General features: G+C 48.6%; 1 protein-coding gene across 2 annotated transcripts; it reads left to right on the top strand.

The window, feature by feature from the left end:
• Nucleotides 1-113: 113 nt before the first annotated feature.
• Nucleotides 114-19,229, top strand: Lamp1 (lysosomal associated membrane protein 1). Of its 2 annotated transcripts, none has more exons than XM_076553707.1 (9): nt 114-288; nt 7,598-7,719; nt 9,506-9,725; nt 10,151-10,309; nt 14,442-14,638; nt 16,524-16,643; nt 17,523-17,589; nt 17,672-17,842; nt 18,290-19,229. In XM_076553707.1, exons 1-9 carry the CDS (start codon nt 243-245, stop codon nt 18,427-18,429), a joined length of 1,242 nt encoding a protein of 413 aa, XP_076409822.1. In that variant the 5' UTR covers nt 114-242; the 3' UTR covers nt 18,430-19,229. The 2 variants fall into 2 exon arrangements, with proteins under 2 accessions (XP_076409822.1, XP_076409823.1); XM_076553708.1 differs by lacking the exon at nt 114-288 and adding an exon at nt 395-737.
• The last annotated feature ends 327 nt before the right edge of the window (nt 19,230-19,556 follow it).

Here is a 19,556-nt window from a genome sequence, read left to right as displayed (position 1 = left end):
ATGCGGAGGCTCCCGGAGAAGCAGCGGGCCGGCCCCCCCCCACCGGGGCCGCTCTCGCGAGACCCTCGGCTCACGTGACCGGCGGGCGCGGCGCGGCTCACGTGACAGGCGCCGCCGGCCGCAGGGTCCTCTCGGTGCCGGCGCCGCCGCAGCTGCCGGGTCCCTCGAGTCGGTGGACGCGCCCTCCCGCCGGCCCCGCCGCCCGCGCAACCGCCGCACCCCGGCCTCGGCTGCGTCGCGCCATGGCGGCCCCCGGCGCCCGGCGGCCGCTGCTCCTGTTGCTCCTGGGTGAGCCCGGGAGGGAGGGAGGAGGGAGGGAGGGCCGGGCGGGGTCGGCGTCTCGGGACGGACGGGAAGGGGGCGTCGGGCCGGGTGGGAACGGGGCGCCCGGGGCCGCGGGCGAGCGTCGGGTAGGCCTCGAGCCGGCCGGCCGACCGGCTCCGCAGTGGCGCTCGCCGCCCCGGAGCCCTTGCGGGCCTCAGGACGCAGACGCGGCTTTGGGAGCCCAGCCGGTGACCCCGCGACGCCCCGGGAGGAGCCGAGACGGTGGGCAGTGCTGCTGGCACCCGGGCTACCTTGTGCGAGGAGTGGGTGCTGCTGCCCGGGGGCCCCTGCCGGAGGTGCCCTCCCTCACCGCCGTACCCCAGTAGCGCGGAGGGTTTAGCTGCAGTGCCAGCCTCTGCAGGGACCCGAGAGAGGTGGCTGCCGAGAGTTCACCGGGGCCGCATGCTCACGACGTGAGTCCCGAGCACCTCTTAGGACCCGTCGGGCCCCCAAATTCTGTGACTTTATGGAATCTGGTTTCCCTCGTATGAGATGAACCCCTCTTCGACCAAGGAGAGACGAGAGGACCTGTGACCCTTCACGCTTCAGTAGTTGTAACTAGAACGGGAATTGCGGAAACAAGTTCTGTCCTGTCGGAATGACTTTATTAGAAGAGCTCACAGGGCCTGGAGCTAAATCTCCAGCACAGCCAAAACTATGTAAAACCCTTAGACTGTTTATACTTTCTCTTTTTCTTTACTTTTTTTAAAAAAATAGGATCTCAACCATGGAGAACATGCTGGCCTGAAATTCACTGGTATACCCCTGCCTCTGCTTCCCAAGTGCTGACATTAAAGCCGTGGGGACACCACGCCAGGCCTCGTTTCATGTTTTTAAAACTAGCCTCTGGCTGGCGTGGTGCGATAGGGAAGCAGAAGGATCTCTTTAACAGTCGGGTCTTCATAATGTGTTCCAGGACAGCCAGGACTAGAGACTCTGCCGCTAAATAAAATAAATAAATAATTGATGAATAAAACTAACCAGTGGTGGCTCGCGCTTGTTAGACTTGGGAGGCTGAGGCAGGGGGATTTCGAATTGAAGGTCAGCCTGGGTTAGGTAGTGAAATCTTTTTTATTTAAATAAAGTGGAAAGAAAAATCTTTGACAATAATTGAGTACTGTATACTGTATGTCCCAGCTTTCACAAAAGTACTTTAACAACTTTTATTTCAATTTCATAACTTCAAAAATAATTTTATCTTGAGAAAAATTCTAACTTTGGAATTACTGATGTTCCTACAGTACTTGCTGGCTCCAAGCTGCCGTTGTGTTTAAGTTCTTAATAGAAAGCAGACTAGTGTGAACTGAAACTCGTGTGTATGGTTGCCTAATGGGATGACTGTTCAGTTTTGGGACTGACCCCATGACCTTCCCCTTTCTGGATGAGCTCTGTCAGTCCAGAAGTGTTATAAGTTTTCTGCTAATTAATGTTACCCTGGATCATGGAATCTTGAATTCCTCACTAGATTGGTGATCAAACTGTTCTGTGGTTGTGTGACTTTGAATTGGTATTCTGTTAGACCCAACTTAGACATAGTTATCTTGACCTGGTCTTCTAACTATGCGTATGCAGACTGTAGCACCTGGTACCTGTGCTGGGAATAGCCTGTCTCCTTTGCTCACTTAAGGGCCCCAGCCTCCTGTCCGGACATGTGGGAGTGCATGGTGCTTTCATGAAGGCATGTCCAGCTGTATAGCAGGGGTCTGGAGCTGGCCCTCAGCAAAAGCAGCTTTCTAGAAAGGGACACTTGTCCAACTTCCTCACACAGCAGCTTGCATAGCATGTTCCAGCCTTGTGGAAGCTAGCCAGCAGAGGGAGAACCCTCCCTCTAGAGATGGTAGTTCAGTGTCTTTTAAGTGTTCAAAGGTGATTCATGTGTCCCGAGATAGGAAGAAACAGGACTTAAAGGAATCAAACCAAGATAAGTTAGGGTGTGGTTGGTTGGTGACACTAGGGATGTAACCCAGGGTGGCTTCAAATACACTTCCTCACCAAGAGCTGCAGAAGCAGCATGGTCAGCAGGCCATGCATGGAGGAAACAAAAACTGGACCATTCACTTGCTGTGACCTTGAAGCAAGTTAGTATCTCTGGGCCTCTACCTCAGCAGGAGGGAATCATAGTGACAGCCTTTCAGGGCTGTCATAGTAACCTGATGGAAACATGCTCTGAAAAGTGCCTGTCAAGCCTGGTGGTGGTGTCACACGCCTTTATAACCCAGCACTCGGGAGGCAGAGCCAGGTGGATCTCTGTGAGTTCGAGGCCAGCCTGGTCTACAGGGTGAGTTCCAGGAAAGGCGCAAAGCTACACAGAGAAACCCTGTCTCGAAAAACAAAAAAAAAAAAACAGAAGAAGAAGAAGAAAAGAAAAGTGCCTGTCACAAAGTAAATGTGTCACAGGTAGTTGTCAAGCAGATCTTCGTGGTGGCAGCACACTTGAGTTCCAGGACGTCCTGGCCAAAGGAGGAAGCAGGGAGCTCCCAAAACAAGAGGGACCCAGTAGCCAGCCTTTTCGACCAACTGCGAGCTGCTGAGAGGGCCGCCAGCCAGCCTTGGGGCTGCGTTCTTCCTGTCTCGCTTGTGCAATCTCAGGGTGGCTAGGTGGCTGCTCCTGGCCCAAGGTCACGTAGCTGGTGACTGAAGAGCTTCTGACTTGAGCATGTGTGCTTCCCACTGCCTTACTAGTTGCAGGGGAGGGAGTTTCCTGTAGTATAGTGTTTTGAAAGAACTAGCCAGCCTTGCCCTTTGACCCCTGGAGAAATGGGAAATGAGCAGGTTGTCCATTAGTAGGCAGATGGGGTTCCTGACAGCTGTTCCTGTCCTAGGCCCAGATTGCCATAGGCATCTTAACTGATTGGGGGGGGGAGCTCTTTTTGTTAAAAGATTTAAATTTTACATGCCTTTAAAAACTTTTTGTAAAGATTTGTTTTAGGTGTTTGAGTGTTTTTCCTGCATGTATGTGCCTAGTGCTTGTGGTGTCAGAAGAGGGCATTGGATCTCCTGGAACTGGAACTATAGATGGTTTGGACAGTTGTGAGCCACATGTGGGTGCGGAGAAACCCAGGTCTTCTGCAACAACAGGTGCTCTAAATCACAAGCTGTCCCTTTAGCCCCTATTTTCTTTAAATACTCTAGCTTTTTCTTTTTCTTTTATGCATCTGAGCGTTGCCTGCTCATCTGTCTGTGCGTCATGTATATCTATGCAGTGCTCCTAGAGGCCGGAAGAGAGAATCAGATCTTGTGGCTCTGGAATCATGTGAGCCGCCATGTGGTTGCTGGGAACTGAACCTGGGTCCTCTGAAAGAGCAGCCAGTGCTCTTAGCTGCTGAGCTGTCTCTCCACCCCACAACCCCACCACCCCCTTTATTTTTTCTAGGTAGTAGAACTAAAGACAGTTTATTAAGAAAGAGAAAGACACACAGAGATGGGAGCAACTGGGGGCCAGGGAAAGGCATGTTCTCAAAAGCCACAGAGGCCATTTTAGATTGTGGTGATACTTGGTTTTCCTTTGAATATGCATGTTTACTAGTTTGGGGAGAGTATGTTGACAAATTACTAGGGTGACAAGAAAATGTGTGAAAGGACAGCCTGGTTAGAGCTGGGCTGTGTGCTCCCATGGGGGTATCTGTTGTGTCGGTGAGTGTGACCTCAGAGCCTTCTGCTAAGGACATCTCCAGGCAAGGAAGCCTTAGGCCTGCAATAGTGACCTTTCCTGCTGTTAGTCAGGCTACAGGTTTGGGGATTTTCGGTTTTGGTTTTTGGTCTTTTTGTTTTTAAGATATTTTATCTTGTGTATATTTGAGGGCTGCTCACAGAGGCCAGGAGAAGATGTTGGACCCCATGGAACTGGAGTTACAGAAAAGTGCAAGCACCTGATGTGGGTGTTGGGGCTTGCACTTGGGTCTTGTGGAAGAACATCAAGTACTCTTGACCACTGAGCCATCTCTCTGACCCCTGATTTCCGTTGTTCCTCTATAACAGGGACTTGGTATGTAGCCATGGGCTGGCCTAGAACTTGGTAGGTAAACCAGGCTGGCCAAATACTGGTGTGATCCTTCTGTCTTTGCCTATCTAGTTCTGGGATTGTACATGGATGCCACCATACCTGGCTATTATACTGGCTAGTTTTATGCCAACTTGACACAAGCAAGTGTCATCTGAGATAAGGGAGCCTCAGTTTAGAAAAGGCCTCCATAAGATGGGGCTGTGGGCAAGCCCATAGGGCATTTTTTAAATTAGTAATTGTGGGAGTGTCCAGCCCATTGTGGGTGGTGCCACCCTTGGGCTGGTGGTCCTGGGTTCTATAAGAAAGCAGGCTGAGCAAGCCATGGAGAGCAAGTCAGTAACCACCATGGCCTCTGTATCAGCTCCTGCCTCCAAGTTCCTGTCCTGCTTGAGTTCCTGTCCTGACTTCCTTCAGTAATGAATAGTGATGGAAGTGTAAGCCAAATAAACCCCCTTTTTGGGGGGGGGGGGGCTCGAGACAGGGTTTCTCTGTGTAGCTTTGCACCTTTCCTGGAGCTCACTTGGTAGCCCAGGCTGGCCTCAAACTCACAGAGATCCACCTGCCTCTGCCTCCCGAGTGCTGGGATTAAAGGCGTGCGCCACCACCGCCCGGCCAAATAAACCCTTTCTCAAGCTGCTTTTGGTTATGGTGTTTTTATCACAGCAGTAGTAACCCTAACTAAGACAACCATGTATTTTTTTAAATGTTTATTTTTATGTATGTGCCTGAGAGAGTTTATGTGTATCACTTGTCCTTGGAGGTCAGAAGAGAGCATTGGAGCTTCTAGTTAGGCTCTTGGGTTTCTATCTTATTTCTTTCAAAGTTGCAAGAGTGAAATAAATTGGGTTCGTTGAAGTCCATTTGTTTTCTCAGGAAGTAAGATTTTTCTAGTTTGTTGTTCATTTGTTCTTAAGATGGAGTCTTGCCATGGTTCCCTCTTGGGCTTTGAATTTACTGTGTAGAACATCCTAGCCTGCAACTTGTGCTCCTGCCTCACACTCCCGAGTGGATACCTCCAGGCCCCAGATGTGTCAGTGTCCTTGGAAGAGTGTATATAAACTTGTAGCTGCAGAGACAGGTGACAGCATGCCACCTGTTGCTGGACAGTGATGGCTGATAAGCCTGTGTCGTTGTGTGGCAAGAGTACCTGGCTTTGTTTGTCTATAATGGTAATGAAACGTACTAGTTGTCCTCGCTCTGCTGCTGCCTTGTTTTGTTGGTTTTTGTTGGAGGAGGAGCGGAGGACAGGGTCTTACTGACCCAGAACTCGTTGTACCAGGCTGACCTCAAATTCACAGAGATCTGCCTGCCTCCTGAGTGCTGAGAATACAGGTGTGCACCACCATGCCCAGCTAAAAGCACTGCTTTTCTGACGTGCTGCTGGGCATCTTGATTAGGATCGTGGGTTATTTGTTAGTTTGTGGATGGGTCTCTGTAGCTGGAGAATTTCTCTCCAGCTCCCACCAAGTCCTGCCAGTTCTGGAGCCCACTTATAAAATAAACACACAGACTCTTACATTATTTAAACTGCTTGGCCATTAGCTCAGGCCTATCATTGTCTAGCTCTTACTCTTATATTTAGCCCATTTTTATTAATCTATACTTTGCCATGTGGCTCATGGCTTATCGGTACCTTACATCTTCCTTGTCCTGGTGGCGACTCCAGGCAAACTCCCCTTTCCTTCCTGTTTCCTCAGTTCGCCTCTCTGTTAGTCCCGCCTATACTTCCTGTCTGGCTGTTAGCCAATCAGTGTTTATTTATACAGAGCGATATCCACAGCAGGTCTCTCTGGTGGTATTGTGTTCCCCAAAATATTGTGCACGGTAATAAACTTATCTGGGGTCACAGAACAGAACAGCCACAATATTAAACATAGAGGTTAGGCAGTGGTAGCACACACCTTTAATCCTAGCATTCCAGAAGCAGAAATCCACCTGGATGTCTGTGAGTTCGAGGATACAGCCAAGCATGGTGACTCACTCCTTTAATCCCAGAAATCGAGCCTTTAATCCCGGGGAGTGATGGCAGAGAGCAGAAAGGTACATAAGGCATGAAGTCCAGAAACTAGAAGCATTTGGCTGGTTAAGCTTTTAGGCTTCTAGCAACAGTTCAGCTGAGATCCATTTGGATATGAGGACTCAGAGGCTTCCAGCCTGAGGAAACAGAATCAGCTGAGGAACTGGCAAGGTGAGGAAGCTGTGGCTTGTTCTGCTTCTCTGATCTTCCAGCGTTCACCCCAATACCTGGCTTAGGTTTGATTTAATTAATAAGACCTTTTAAGATTCATGCTACAGGTCTCTGCACTGCAGGTGGCAGGCTGGTGATCCTCTGGCCTCAGCGTCCCCAGTGCTAGGATTCCAGGTGTGAGACTTACTAGCTCTATTTGTTTATCTATTTATTTATTTATTTATCTATTTATTTATTTATTTATTTATTTATTTATTTATTTATTTATTTATTTAAAAAGCCAGAGAGGAGCCGGGCAGTGGTGGCGCACACCTTTAATCCCAGCACTCGGGAGGCAGAGGCAGAGGCAGGCGGATCTCTGTGAGTTCGAGGCCAGCCTGGTCTACCAAGTGAGTCCCAGGAAAGGCACAAAGCTACACAGAGAAACCCTGTCTCGAAAAATCAAAAAAAAAAAAAAAAAAAAAAAAAAGCCAGAGAGGAAATGTTCTGCAAAGACTATTATTCACTGAGAAACTTTAGAGCCTCCATTAGTCCTTGAACCTCCACAAATAGGGCAGCCCTCACTTGTATGGGTTGAGGGTGTGTCCAGTGTCCCTCAGCCATGAGCTGGTAGAGTTCAGGTCCTGTGTCTGAGCTCACGACTTCTTTTGCCACTCCCCACCCCCTACCCCCTACCCCGGTCTGAGAGGTAAAAACTAGCCCAACTGTAACTACTACTTACAGATTCTCCCTTGGGTTTCTGCAGTCGGCTGATGCATGCTTGGCATGCTTGAGGTGTACCTTTCAGGCCTCATCACGTCTTACAGTTAGATCCTCTGAGGGACATAGGCCTAGGCTAAGTACCCTGATAACAGTGCTCAGGAGCCGTAGGCAGGGCTGGCAAGTTGATGGGACAGCCTGGAAGATGGCAGTTTTCTATGGGATCCAGGGTTGAGGGATTAGGATTGGGACACGAACCTGTAATCCACTTGTCTGGTTCAGTGTTTACCAAACACCGTGAATCTTAATAAAAGTTACAGGAAACAGGAGTAACAGTTGTACTTTGAAGTGGGTGTATGATGGTTTCTTTTTCCTGGAAGCAGCAGGCCTTGCCCACGGTGTCTCAGCGTTGTTCGTGGTGAAAGACAGCAATGGCACAGCCTGTATAATGGCCAACTTCTCCGCCTCTTTCCGGACCGTCTACGAGAATGAACAAGGCTCTCAGGTAGGAGACACCAACCCTTGTGGGACCCGGGAAATGATCGTCCCTTAGTCTGCCCTTGTCGCTTCTCATGGCTTCTGGGCCCATAGGTGATCTCTGCTGGTGTCTGCTGCTGACTGCAGCCACAGCAAACCGTTTGTGGGGTGATCACAGTCGGGGTTCCGTCGTGGCTGTTGTACAGACACCTTGTAGAACCTCGCAGTAGTCAGCACATTTGCCAAATGCTTCCCTAGTGCTACTTGGTTAGCTTGTTTCCATGGTCAGTAAACAGCTGGAGTTTTGATCTTCTTCAGACAGTCACTGTATCCCAAGAGATGGATCTAAGTGGTGGCTTGACACGCAAATGCTGTAGACTGCCTTCCTTTAAGGAGGGTGTTCTTAGGGGCTGAACCTGGTGGCTCACACACAATCCGAGCCCTCAGAAGGAGGCAGAGGCAGACAAACCTTTTTTTTTCCCCCTCAAGACAAAGGTTTCTCTCTGTGTAGCTCTGGCTGTCCTGGAACTCCATCTGTAGACCAGGCTGGCCCTGAACTCACAGAGATCCACCTGCCTCTGCCTCCTGGGTGCAGGAATTAAAGGTGTGCGCCACCACCGCCAGGCCAGGCAAATATTTTAATTCAAGGCCAGCCTGGTCTACAAAGATGAGAGTTCTGAGCCAGTCAGGACCACACAGTGAGATCCTCCCTGTCTCAAACAAAAAGATGTTCTCAGTGGTTACATTAAAGCAAGTTTGTGTTTATATAGATGAGTACAAACTTTATGTCGTTCTTAGATTGCTAGCAGATGACTAACCTGTATTTTAAATTTCTTCTTAATTACATGCTTGTGGGCATTTCACACACTCATTATATGTCATTACTCTTTTAAATGCATCCTGGATCCTGAGAGTCACCACACCTGTAACCCTACGCCTTTTTTGTAAATGAGTGCCTGCATGCATGTATGTCAGTGCAGTACAGTACATGTGTGCAGTATCCAGGAAGGCCAGAAGAGGGCATTAGAGCCCCGGGACTGGAGTTCAAGATAGTTGTGAGCCACCATGTGGATGCTGGGGGTTTAATCCAGGTGCTCCAGAAGAGCAGCCTGTGCTCTTAACCACTGAACAGTCACTCCAGCCTCTCTAGTTCACTTTTTAAATTTACGTGTGTGTACATATGTATGTGCATGTACACTTTGTGAGCAGTCTGCCACAGTGCATGGATAGAAGCTAGAGGATACCTTGAGAGAGTTGTCTTTACCATGTGGGCCCTGGTATTGAACTTAGTTATTGGGCCTCAAACTCACGACCTTCCTGCCTCAGCCTCCTGAGTATTAGAATCAAGCTGGGCACACAATCAATAAGAAGCCGATTTACCTGTGATTACTAAATCAGTTCTCTCACCTGATTCATTTGTCAGCCTATTTCTGTTAGTAGTGACACCGTAGTAAGCTTTTTATTGGTTACGTTAAAACTGAATAAATACTTTATAGAACACTATACCTATAGAACACATAGCTACCACAGTCTGTTAGTACTTCAGGATCCTCAGGAATGTTTGGAGGTTCCCAGTGCACAGGGGATGGAAATGTTGACTAGCCCAAATCAAGTCATGAGCATTGTTTGCATGTATTGAATTATACTGTATCCCAACAATTTGTACAAAGACTGTACCAAGTAAAGTCTTCGTAAGTGACTACTTTAACATTGAAGGTTAAGCTTTTATCAGTATACGTACCGTCCCTCTTTGGCAGTTGTCTTTTAGCAGTATACATTCTCACGGAGTTATGTCCGAATTGTATTTGTTCCAGAACGCTACCTTTTCCCTGCCGCCCTCTGCAGAAGTACTGAACAGTAACAGTTCTTGTGGTAGTGAAAATGCTTCTCAACCCAGCCTCACGATTGCTTTTGGAAGTGGATATTCACTGATGCTCAGCTTCACAAGAAATGCAACACGTTACCGTGTCCAGCACATGTCTTTTACTTACAACTTGTCAGACACACAATATTTCACCAATGCCAGCACCAAGGGTAAGACCGGGGACAAAAGGCAAACCGAAGGGAGGGTGGAGAACCAGGCCTTTCTAAGAGCCACGCGAGGGCCTGTTAGGTCTGCCTGCCTTTCTTAGTCGTGACTTCCTGTTCCTTGTAGATGCTGGCCAGAGGCTAAGTGTGTTTTCTCCGCTCCTTCAGGCTTTTTCACTCCCCACTGTGTGGCTACTGCATGCTGGCTTGCTGCAGGTGGCATGGGTCCCCTTCCTCTTCTCCACCTTCCTCCCTCAGTCAGCCCCTGAGATTACAGCTTGCTTGCCCTGAGGTTTTTCTTTTAAACTAGTAAAACCCTTCTTAACATTCAAAAGAAAAGAATACAAGATGATGATAAATAAGTCAATTTCAACTGAGTATTGCAAACAGTTAAAAATTGCATTTTGTTTTGTTTGTTGATTTGGATACAGGGATCCACTCTGTGGACTCCATGACTGACATCAAGGCAGACATCAACAAAACCTACCGATGTTTGAGTGCTGTCCAGATCCTCATGGGCAATGTGACTGTCACACTCCACGATGCCACTATCCAGGCCTACCTGTCAAATAACAACTTCAGCAAGGAAGGTGAGGTGCTGGGCTGAGGCCGCAGGTGACACACTCCACAGTGGAGTGAGACGGCACCATGGTCTGGCAGCCCTTCTGCTCTTAGGAGATGGTAACTTTTGAAGATGAGAGTGGGCACTTCTGATTAAGAGGGTAGAAAATGGGTGAGAACAAGTCGGTCTCAGTCATTTGTGGGATGCAGAAGAGCGAGCAATCTTGTGGACATTGAGGGAAATGGTTAGGGGTTCAGACTCCCAAAACACTCTACCTGCAAGCCAGTTTCCTCAGACCTGCTCAGGCAAGCGCTAGGGTTGGCTTTACCTGTCTGAGGGAAGTGTGACCCCTGGCCTGTACCTGTTGACCAAACTAGTGGGCCCTAATGACCCTTTGCCCCAAATCCAATCAGTCAGCTCTGAAATTGTCCATGGAAAGGTGAGGGCATGTGATTTGTCCAAGACTTCCCTGGCCTTGGCAGCTTTCCAAAACCCGGGACCCGCCCTGCTTTCTTTCCAGGGCTTCCTCAGCAGTCCTGATGGAAGACTGGGGACTGCTGGAGAGAGCTAACTCAGGCTGGCTCTCAGTGCTCTCAGCTGAAGGTCAAGGGGGGTAGCAGGTATTTTCTCAGCAGGCGGCACACTAGTGCACCCCTGTTCTTCACCTAAAGTTAAAAAAGAAAGTATTTCATTGCATATGGAGCTGACTGAGGTCAGTGTCTAGAAGCATAGCCTTGGTGTGACACAGTCACCCCCTTTTTTGTTTTGTTGAGACAGGATCTCTCTATTATGTAACTCTGATTATCCTGGAACTCACTCTGTAGACCAGGCTGGCCTCAAACTTACAGAGATCCACCTGCCTCTGCCTTCCAAAAGAGTGCTGGGATTAAGGCGTATGCTACTGTGCCTGGCAACAGCCACTTGCATTAGTTATAGATGTTCATGCGCTGACTTAAGCGAAGCCTAGTTGTTGTGATAGAGTCCTGGTCTGAAATGTGTACTGTCATGTTACAAATAGTACTGGGTTGTTTGTGTTTTAAGGGGTTTTCCCTTTTTAAAAAGTAGTTTTTATTTTATGTGCGTGTGTTTTGCCTACATGTATATCTGCACCATGTACATACTTGGTGTCCAAGATGGCCAAAAGAGGGCATTAGATCATCTGGAACTGTAGTTATAGACGCTTGTGAGCCACCAAGTGGGTGTTGGGAATTAAACCTGGGTCTTCTGGAAGAACAACAGATGCTCTTAACCTACTGAGCCATCTCTTCAGCCCACAGATATAATTAGTGCTTTTGTTTCCTGATCCAGTGACAGAGGTGTTCTTGATAGAACAGGGGTAAAAGATACCTCCCCCCCCACACACACACACAACACATGCAAGCCAGATCTAATTAGGAGAAATAGGGTAGTTCTGAAAGATGCTGGCTGGGGTCAGGTCCTTCTCCCGACCTCGCTGCAGCTGCTCTTCCAAACAGACGATGGGTGTCACGGCAGTGGCCCCTTTCCATAGATGCCCAGAGTCAGCATGGCCTTGGACTGCTACCACGTGGTTACTTTCAAACCAGTGGGAGCTCTGTCTGCTGGGAGGTGAAGAGAGGCGGTGGTGGCCTTTCTAAGAGGTGCTGTCCTCTGAAGTGCCTCCACAGGCAGCTTGTGATGAATTAGGTAGAGGGACGGAAATTGGGAGCAGTAAGTACCTGCCCGGCCAAAGCTCCAGGTCATCCAGCTGCAGGCTAGTATTCTGTCTGGAGAGCCTGCTCAGTTGTGTGGGGTGCAAGTGTGGGTTGAGTTTTTCTTTTGTGTGTTTGAGTGCCATGTATGCATGGAGGGGAATGTCAGAGTTCAACCCTTGGGAGTCACTTCTGTCCTTCTGTATGGGCTCCAGAGCTCTCCTTCAAGACGCTAAGTCTGCATATCTCTCTACCTGATGAGCCTGAGAGATGTTTTTATACTCTTGGTCTGCTTTTATGGTTTACTAATAATTGTTATTTAACACCATTGTATTAAGTCTGTGAGTGTGTATATGTGTATTGTTTGTAAGTAGCATAGGGTGCCTTGACAAGGAAGGACACCTCATGCATCATTCCTTCTGTTAACTGTAAAGGGTCAGATCAAAATCATCATGGGCACTTGACAAACCTTACTTAAAAGGAAATAAAATGGGGCTGGAAAGATGGTGCAGCAGTTAGAACATTGGCAGCTCTTCCAGAGGACTTGGATTTGAACCACCAGCACCCAGGTGGTTGCCAACTGTCTGTAACTCCAGTTCTAGGGGATCCAGTGCCCTCCTCGGGCCTCGCTGAGCACAAGACATTCATATACATGCAGGCAAAACACTTTGGTTTTGATTTCTCTGTGTAGCCCTGGCAATCCTGGAATTCACTCTATAGATCCACTGCCTCTGCCTCCTAAGTGCTGCCATTAAAGATGTGTGTCACCACTGTCCAGCTGTAGGCAAAACACTTAAATACATAAAATAAAATGATTTTTAGAGAAGTAAAGCACTAGCTAGAGTAGGTGGAGCTGGCTTTCTTGTCGACTTTTTTGTGAAGAAACAGATACTTTCTCTGCCAAAGATGTTTAGAGTCCGGCAGAGGGTTCTCAACCTGGAGTGGGCTATCGGTATGCTGCTACAGGCCTGAGAATAGCCAGACCAAGGTCTCACCAGATTTGTGATATAGAGTGACATCTGTCAGGCACCGGCTTCCCAGTTCACCAGCAGACTCCTCTTGATTGCTGTTGATGTGTGTGTGTGGCGGGGGTGTTCTCCTAACTGAGTGTGTGTGTGAATATGTACATGGATATGGCTGCCTGTGGAGGCCAGCGGTGTTGGGTCCTCTGGAGGGGTAGATTACAGGCAGTTGTGAGGGGCCTAACATGGGTACTGGAAACACAGTATGTGCTCTTACACTGAACCATCTCTAACCCTGTTGATTCAGGGCTCTTTTGTTGTCATCATTGTGGTTTGTTTGTTTGTTTGTTTGTTTGTTTGTTTTTAAATTATGTGTATGTCTCTGTGTGGATATGTGCACATACTTGAGGAGGCCAGAAGTGTGGATCTTCCTTGGAGCTGTGGGAGACTGTAAGCTGCTTAACTTGGGTGCTGGGAATTTAACTGAGGTCCACAGTACACACTCTTAACCATCAAGCCCATTTCTACAGCCTGATTGTTCATATCTTAATCTTTGTTAGGTGAAACATTCGAGAGGATCCTTCCATGGCCTTGAAAAGTTAGAAATAACAAGCAGCCTGTAAAAATAGACCTCCTCTCTTTCCCTCCCCTCCCCTCCTTTCCAGGCTCTTGCACACCCTTGCTAGTAGTACTAGGCTGTAGTTAGTTCATGTGTTCTTATATATGACAGGCCTGGCCAGGGTCTGACTGTCAAGAGCCCCTGTCTTGTTTCTAGCACAGTGCCTTCCTTTGTGACGACAGTTCAGTGTGAACACTTGAATTCATGCTACTTTTGTGTATATGATATGACCTAGACATTACTCCCTATGGTAGGGGGAGACTTTCTTTTGGCCTCCTAGTAGAGGTTTTCTGTGCCTGTGTGCCCACTGAGAAGGCAGGCTAAGATGGGAAGAATGTGTGTGTTTTGGGGGCGGGGTGCTCTGGGTCCTCTCTGTTGCTCGGAACCTGCTATCCAGTTACTGGCAGTTATGGAGTGGGGAGTGTCCTGCAGAGTTCAGAAGTGGTGCTTCCAATTCTGACCTGCACTTCAGCATCTGGGGTAGTCAGAAGCAAGCTGTGTTCCTGCCTTGCCCACAGTCAGGACAAATCTCTGTCACCGGCCAGTCCCACAGCCGCTCAGACCCAACCAAGTAAACACAGAGGCTTATATTGCATACAAACTGTATGGCCGTGGCAGGCTTCTTGCTAACTGTTCTTATAGCTTAAATTAATCCATTTCCATAAATCTATACCTTGCCACGTGGCTCGTGGCTCACCGGCGTCTTCACATGCTGCTTGTTATGGTGGTGGCTGGCAGTGACTCCTTCCACCTTCCTGTTCTTTCTTTTCTCCTCTCTGTTAGTCCTGCCATACTTCCTGCCTAGCCACGGTCAATCAGTTTTTTATTTATTGACCAATCAGAGTAATTTGACATACAGACCATCCCCCAGCAAAGCTGGACCTTTGAACTTCTTTCCTGTCCCTGCAGAGACACGCTGCACACAGGATGGACCTTCTCCAACCACTGGACCGCCTAGCCCCTCACCGCCGCCCAGCCCCTCGCCACCACTTGTGCCCACAAACCCCACTGTGACTAAATACAATGTGACTGGTGAAAACGGAACCTGCCTGCTTGCCTCTATGGCACTGCAGATGAACATCACCTACTTGAAGAAGGACAACAAGGTAGGGAGGGATGGGGGTTTGATTTATTCATGAAGGAATCTGCTACTGCAGGTTGTTGCGTAATATACCTTCTGTTGTGCAGAACAAGAGGCAGTGCTGACCTGAGCCTCACGTGCACTTCCGGCCACCGCTCTAAGTTGAGCTGCATTGGTCTGATTGGGCTGTGGCAAACCATCTGCCCACAGAAGCCCCTGATGCTAACTAGGCATCTCACAGAAGTGCCTTGATCCTAGTTGGAGCATTACATTTCCCATTGTATGGTTGAACCAGGCCAAGGGTGTATGCACCTGTAGTCTTAGCTATTCGGAAAGGACGCCTGAGGGTGAAGGACCTGCTGAGGCCTTGAGGCTGGAGAAGCTAGGAAAAGCACCAGGTCTGTTTTAGTCAGTGTTCTCTAGAGGACTAGAATGAATATGTATCTGTAAGGCATTCTAATAAATCCCCTGGATATATGTATGTACATATATATACTATATATTTATATTTTAGATAGGTAGATAGTCACTCTTGGGGTTTCTGTTGCTGTGAAGAGACACCATAACCAGAAACTCTTACAAAGGAAAACATTTAATTGGGGTTGGCTTGCAGTTCAGAGGTTTAGTCCATAATCACCATGGAGGGAAGCATGGCAGCAGGCAGGCAGACATGGAGAGGTAGCTGAGAGTTCTCCACCTGCAGGTATCAGGAAGAGAGCCACTAGGCCTACCTTGAGCTTCTGAAATCTCAAAGCACCCTAGTGGCACACTTCCTCCAACAAGGCCACACCTCCTCCAACAAGGCCACACCTCCCAGTAGTGCCACTCTCTGTGGGCCTGTGGAGGCCATTTTCATTCAAACTACCAAGCGTGTGTGTGCGCGCGCACATGCACGCTCTATGATTTATTGGAATGGCTTATAGGCTAGGTCCTGCTAGCCCAACAATGGCTGTCTACCAATGCAAGGTCCAAGAATCCAGTAGTTTTTCAGTGCACCAGGCTGGATGTCTCAGCTGGTCGGGATACACCAGAATCCCAAAGGACTTGCTAGCAAGAGCAAGCAGGCAGAGCATGAGCTTCCTCCTTCACAGAAAGTGTGACCCAGATTAAGGTGGATCTTCCCACCTCAAATGATACAGAGATTAAAGGTCTGTCCTCCCAGGGGAGGAAAGATTGTAGGAACTAGAGGGGTCAAAGACACCACAAGAAAACCCACAGAACCAACTCACCTGGGCTTCTAGGGGCTCACAGAGACTGAATGGACAATCAGGAAGCCTGCATGGATCTGACTAGGACCTCTGCATATGTGTTATAGTTATGTAGCTTGCTTGGTCTTCCTGTGGAACAGTAGGAGCAGAGGCTGTCTCTGACTCTTTATACCTACTTTTAGTAGGATCCTTTTCCTTCCACTGGGTTGCCTCATCCAGCCTTAATATGAGGGCTGCAGTTGATAGGCCATGTTTGGTTGATCTCCCTAGGAAGCCTGCCCCCTTCTGAAGGGAAATGGAAGAAGAGTGAATGGAGGTAGGGAGGGGAAACTGCAATCAGGATGTAATATATGAGAAAATAATAAATAAAAAAAATTTAGGTGGGTCTTCCCACTTCAAATGATTAAATTAAGAAAAAATCCCTCACAAGTATACCCGACTTCTTGGGGTTTAGTTATTCCAGGTATAATCAAGTTGACACTAGGAATAGCCATCATAGGGTCCAGTCCAAGCCTCTGGTGCAAGGCAGCATTCTGAATAGTAGCACTGTTTGGGAACCCAGAAACCTGCACAGGTGTGGTTAACAGTTCTCCTGACTTGTTAGAGTGGGTGTGTCTACTTCATCAGCCATTCGTGGTGGTGTCTGTGTTTTGAGAGGGTCACCAGAGCCTGGAGTGATGACTCCTTTGCTTTTCTTGTCAGACTGTGACCAGAGCATTCAACATCAGTCCAAATGACACAGCTCATGGGACCTGCGGTCTCCATGTGGTGACCCTGAGAGTGGAGAACAAGAACAGTGTCCTGGAACTGAAGTTTGGCATGGTGAGGCTCTGCTCTATCTAAATCACGTGGGACATGCTTACTAGGCTCCTCTTGTGTGCCTTGTTCATGCCCTTGGTGTAGTGGCGGCGGCGGCGGCGGCAGTCAGGAGTGCGGGTTGGTGTGAGCTGCAGTGACTGAGGGAAGAGTCCAGGGCTTCCTCAGGAAAGAGGAGATGTCTCCCTTTTTTCTGCCCACTCTGTATGACAGGGCTTCTAAGTTTCCGTCCTCACTGCTCACCAACAAGTACCCACTGACGTTTTAGTCTGCACGTATTTGGGAAGACCTGTTGTGAGTTGGGAAATGGGGGTGGATTTCTGTAGTGATGGGTAATGTATGTGCCCAGAGCCTCCTACGTGTCTCCCAGTCAACATAAATATTTTAATATGGCACACAAATGAGCTCATTAATAATTTCTTGTAATAGATTTTAACTTTGTTGTACTATTCAAAAGATTTTTTTAATAGCATGGTTCCTGTTTCAGTTTTAGTGGATAAACTGGTCCTAACCAAGGTCTGGGAGGAGTTGAGCATATTGATGTATGTTTTATAATCCAAGTACTGAGAGATGCAGGCAGGAGCATGGGTTCAAGACTCACTGGCCTACATAGTGACACCCTGTATAACAGACAAGAGTCTGGAGCTGGGCGGCGGCGGCGCACCCTTTAATGCCAGCCCTTGGGAGGCAGAGGCAGATGGATCTCTAACTTCGAGGACAGCCAGGGCTACATAGAGGAGCCCTGCCTAGACAAACTAAAAAAAAAAATGTCCGGAGAGAGCGAACCAAAATGTGTGCTTTGTTTTGGTGCTACAAATGTAGAAGTCTATGGCCAGAAGACCCCAACCTGTGCTGCAGGGAACTAACGGGTGTCTTTTCTTCCAGAATGCCAGTTCTAGCCTGTTTTTCCTACAAGAAGTCCAGTTGAACATGACTCTTCCCGATGCCACAGGTGAGACTCGCTTCCTCCTTCCTGTGGTTCCTGTCCTCGTCCAGTATAGTCTGCAGTTGAGCGACTTTTTCTCACATTGCAGTGCCCACGTTCACCGCCTCCAACCATTCGCTGAGAGCTCTTCAGGCCACGCTCGGGAACTCATACAAGTGCAACACTGAGGAGCACATCTTCGTCAGCAAGGCGTTTTCCCTTAACGTCTTCAGCATTCAGGTCCAGGCTTTCAAGGTGGAAAGTGACAGGTTTGGGTCTGGTAAGTAGCATCCGTAGAAACAGCGGCAGCAGACGCGTCTTCGATCTTGTTGTGGAACCAGGCTGTCGGGGCAGGGAGTGTCCTTTTCCTCCACAGAGAGCTTTCCCTTTCTCTTGCCTTGTGAGGAAGAAACTGCAGACCTAGGCAGGGCTGCTGTGGGTGAGGGAAGCCATTGAGTGACAGTGGTGGCCCTCTCTGAAAGTGGTCTCCAGGGTGTTTCCTGTCCTGAGGGACCTGTGTCTAGGGACAGCACAGCTGCCCATTCATTCTAACGTGGGTGGAGTGTGCCTGGGATTTTCCCAGCTGCATAGAGAGCACTCGTGTGTAGACTTCCCTGAGTGGTGACCTTGTCGTCGTCCCTCCTCTGGTCTCATCCTTTTCCCCTCAGGAACAAGTGGGTGGGGAGGGTGACCCTGCAGTGCATACACTGGGCTGTCTTTGTTGCAGTGGAAGAGTGTATGCAGGATGGTAACAACATGCTGATCCCAATTGCCGTTGGCGGAGCCCTGGCAGGGCTGGTCCTCATCGTCCTCATCGCCTACCTCATCGGCAGGAAGAGGAGTCATGCCGGCTACCAGACCATCTAGCCTGGTGCGCGGGCGGGTGCGCACAGACGCACAGGGGCCTGTTCTTAGTCCCCGGGCTTAGATAGGTGTGGAAGGGAGGGAGGCACACTTTCTGGCAAACTGTTTGCAAATCTGCTTTATAAATGTGAAGTTCATCTTGCAACATTTACTATGCACAGAGGAATAACTATTGAGATGATGGTGTTAATTTTGCTAACTGGGTTAAATATTTTGCTAACTGGTTAATGTTAATGTTACCAAAGTAGAGCTCTAAGAAAGAACAAGAAGGCTTTTCAGAATTGCACGGGCTCCCCCATTTGACTTGTTAAGATTTGGTGTTTGGTTTCTTCATTCTTTTACTCAAGATTTAAGCCTTACAAAGGGAATCTCTGGTCCGAACACTTGGGCCTGGTGAGGGCGGCTGATCGTTAGGCTGCACACTGTTGTAGATGCTAGAAGGGAAGAGCAGGGAAGCCCTGCCTCAGAGACATGCACAGGGTCAACCTCTGGACACTTGGCTTGGGCTGCCTGGCCTGGGGGGCCAGAATCTGGCATCTGGCTGGGGCACAACCACCAGTGTTTCTGTGCTCTGCCACCCATGAGCTGGCACTTTTCTAAATAGAAAATGGCATTATTTTTATTTACTTTTTGTAAAGTGATTTCCAGTCTTCTGTTGGCATTCAGGGTGGCCCTGTTTCTGCACTGTGTACAATAGTAGATTCACACTGCTGACCTGTCCTGCGGCATAGGTGGGTTGTACACTGAGGACCAGCTCACGTAATGCATTGCCTGTAACGATGCTAATAAAAAGTCTCCTTCTTTGTCTGTCTGGACCTCGTGCTTCTGTGATCTACCAAGAGAGTCCTAGGAGTGATGCTGATGGTGTTTTGGGGATCTGTGTGTGGCGGTGGGCGGCGGGGTGGGGTGGGGGGTGAATTGTGCTGCTCATATGCTTAGGTTTGAGACAATGTTGGGATAGCCAGCCTCTGCTTAGCCCGAGAAAACTAAATGTTACTTGTCATGGTTCTAAATGCCAGATGGTTTGTTTGTTTGTTTGTTTGTTTGTTTTGGTTTTTTGAGACAGGGTTTCTCTGTGTAGCTTTGTGCCTTTCCTGGGACTCACTTGGTAGCCCAGGCTGACCTCGAAC

The sequence above is a fragment of the Peromyscus maniculatus genome, chromosome 17 (assembly GCF_049852395.1).
Source record: "Peromyscus maniculatus bairdii isolate BWxNUB_F1_BW_parent chromosome 17, HU_Pman_BW_mat_3.1, whole genome shotgun sequence".
Classification (NCBI taxonomy): Eukaryota; Metazoa; Chordata; class Mammalia; order Rodentia; family Cricetidae; genus Peromyscus; species Peromyscus maniculatus.
The sequence above is the reverse complement of the archived record's forward strand: the minus strand, read 5'-3'. Positions and strand labels throughout refer to the sequence as shown.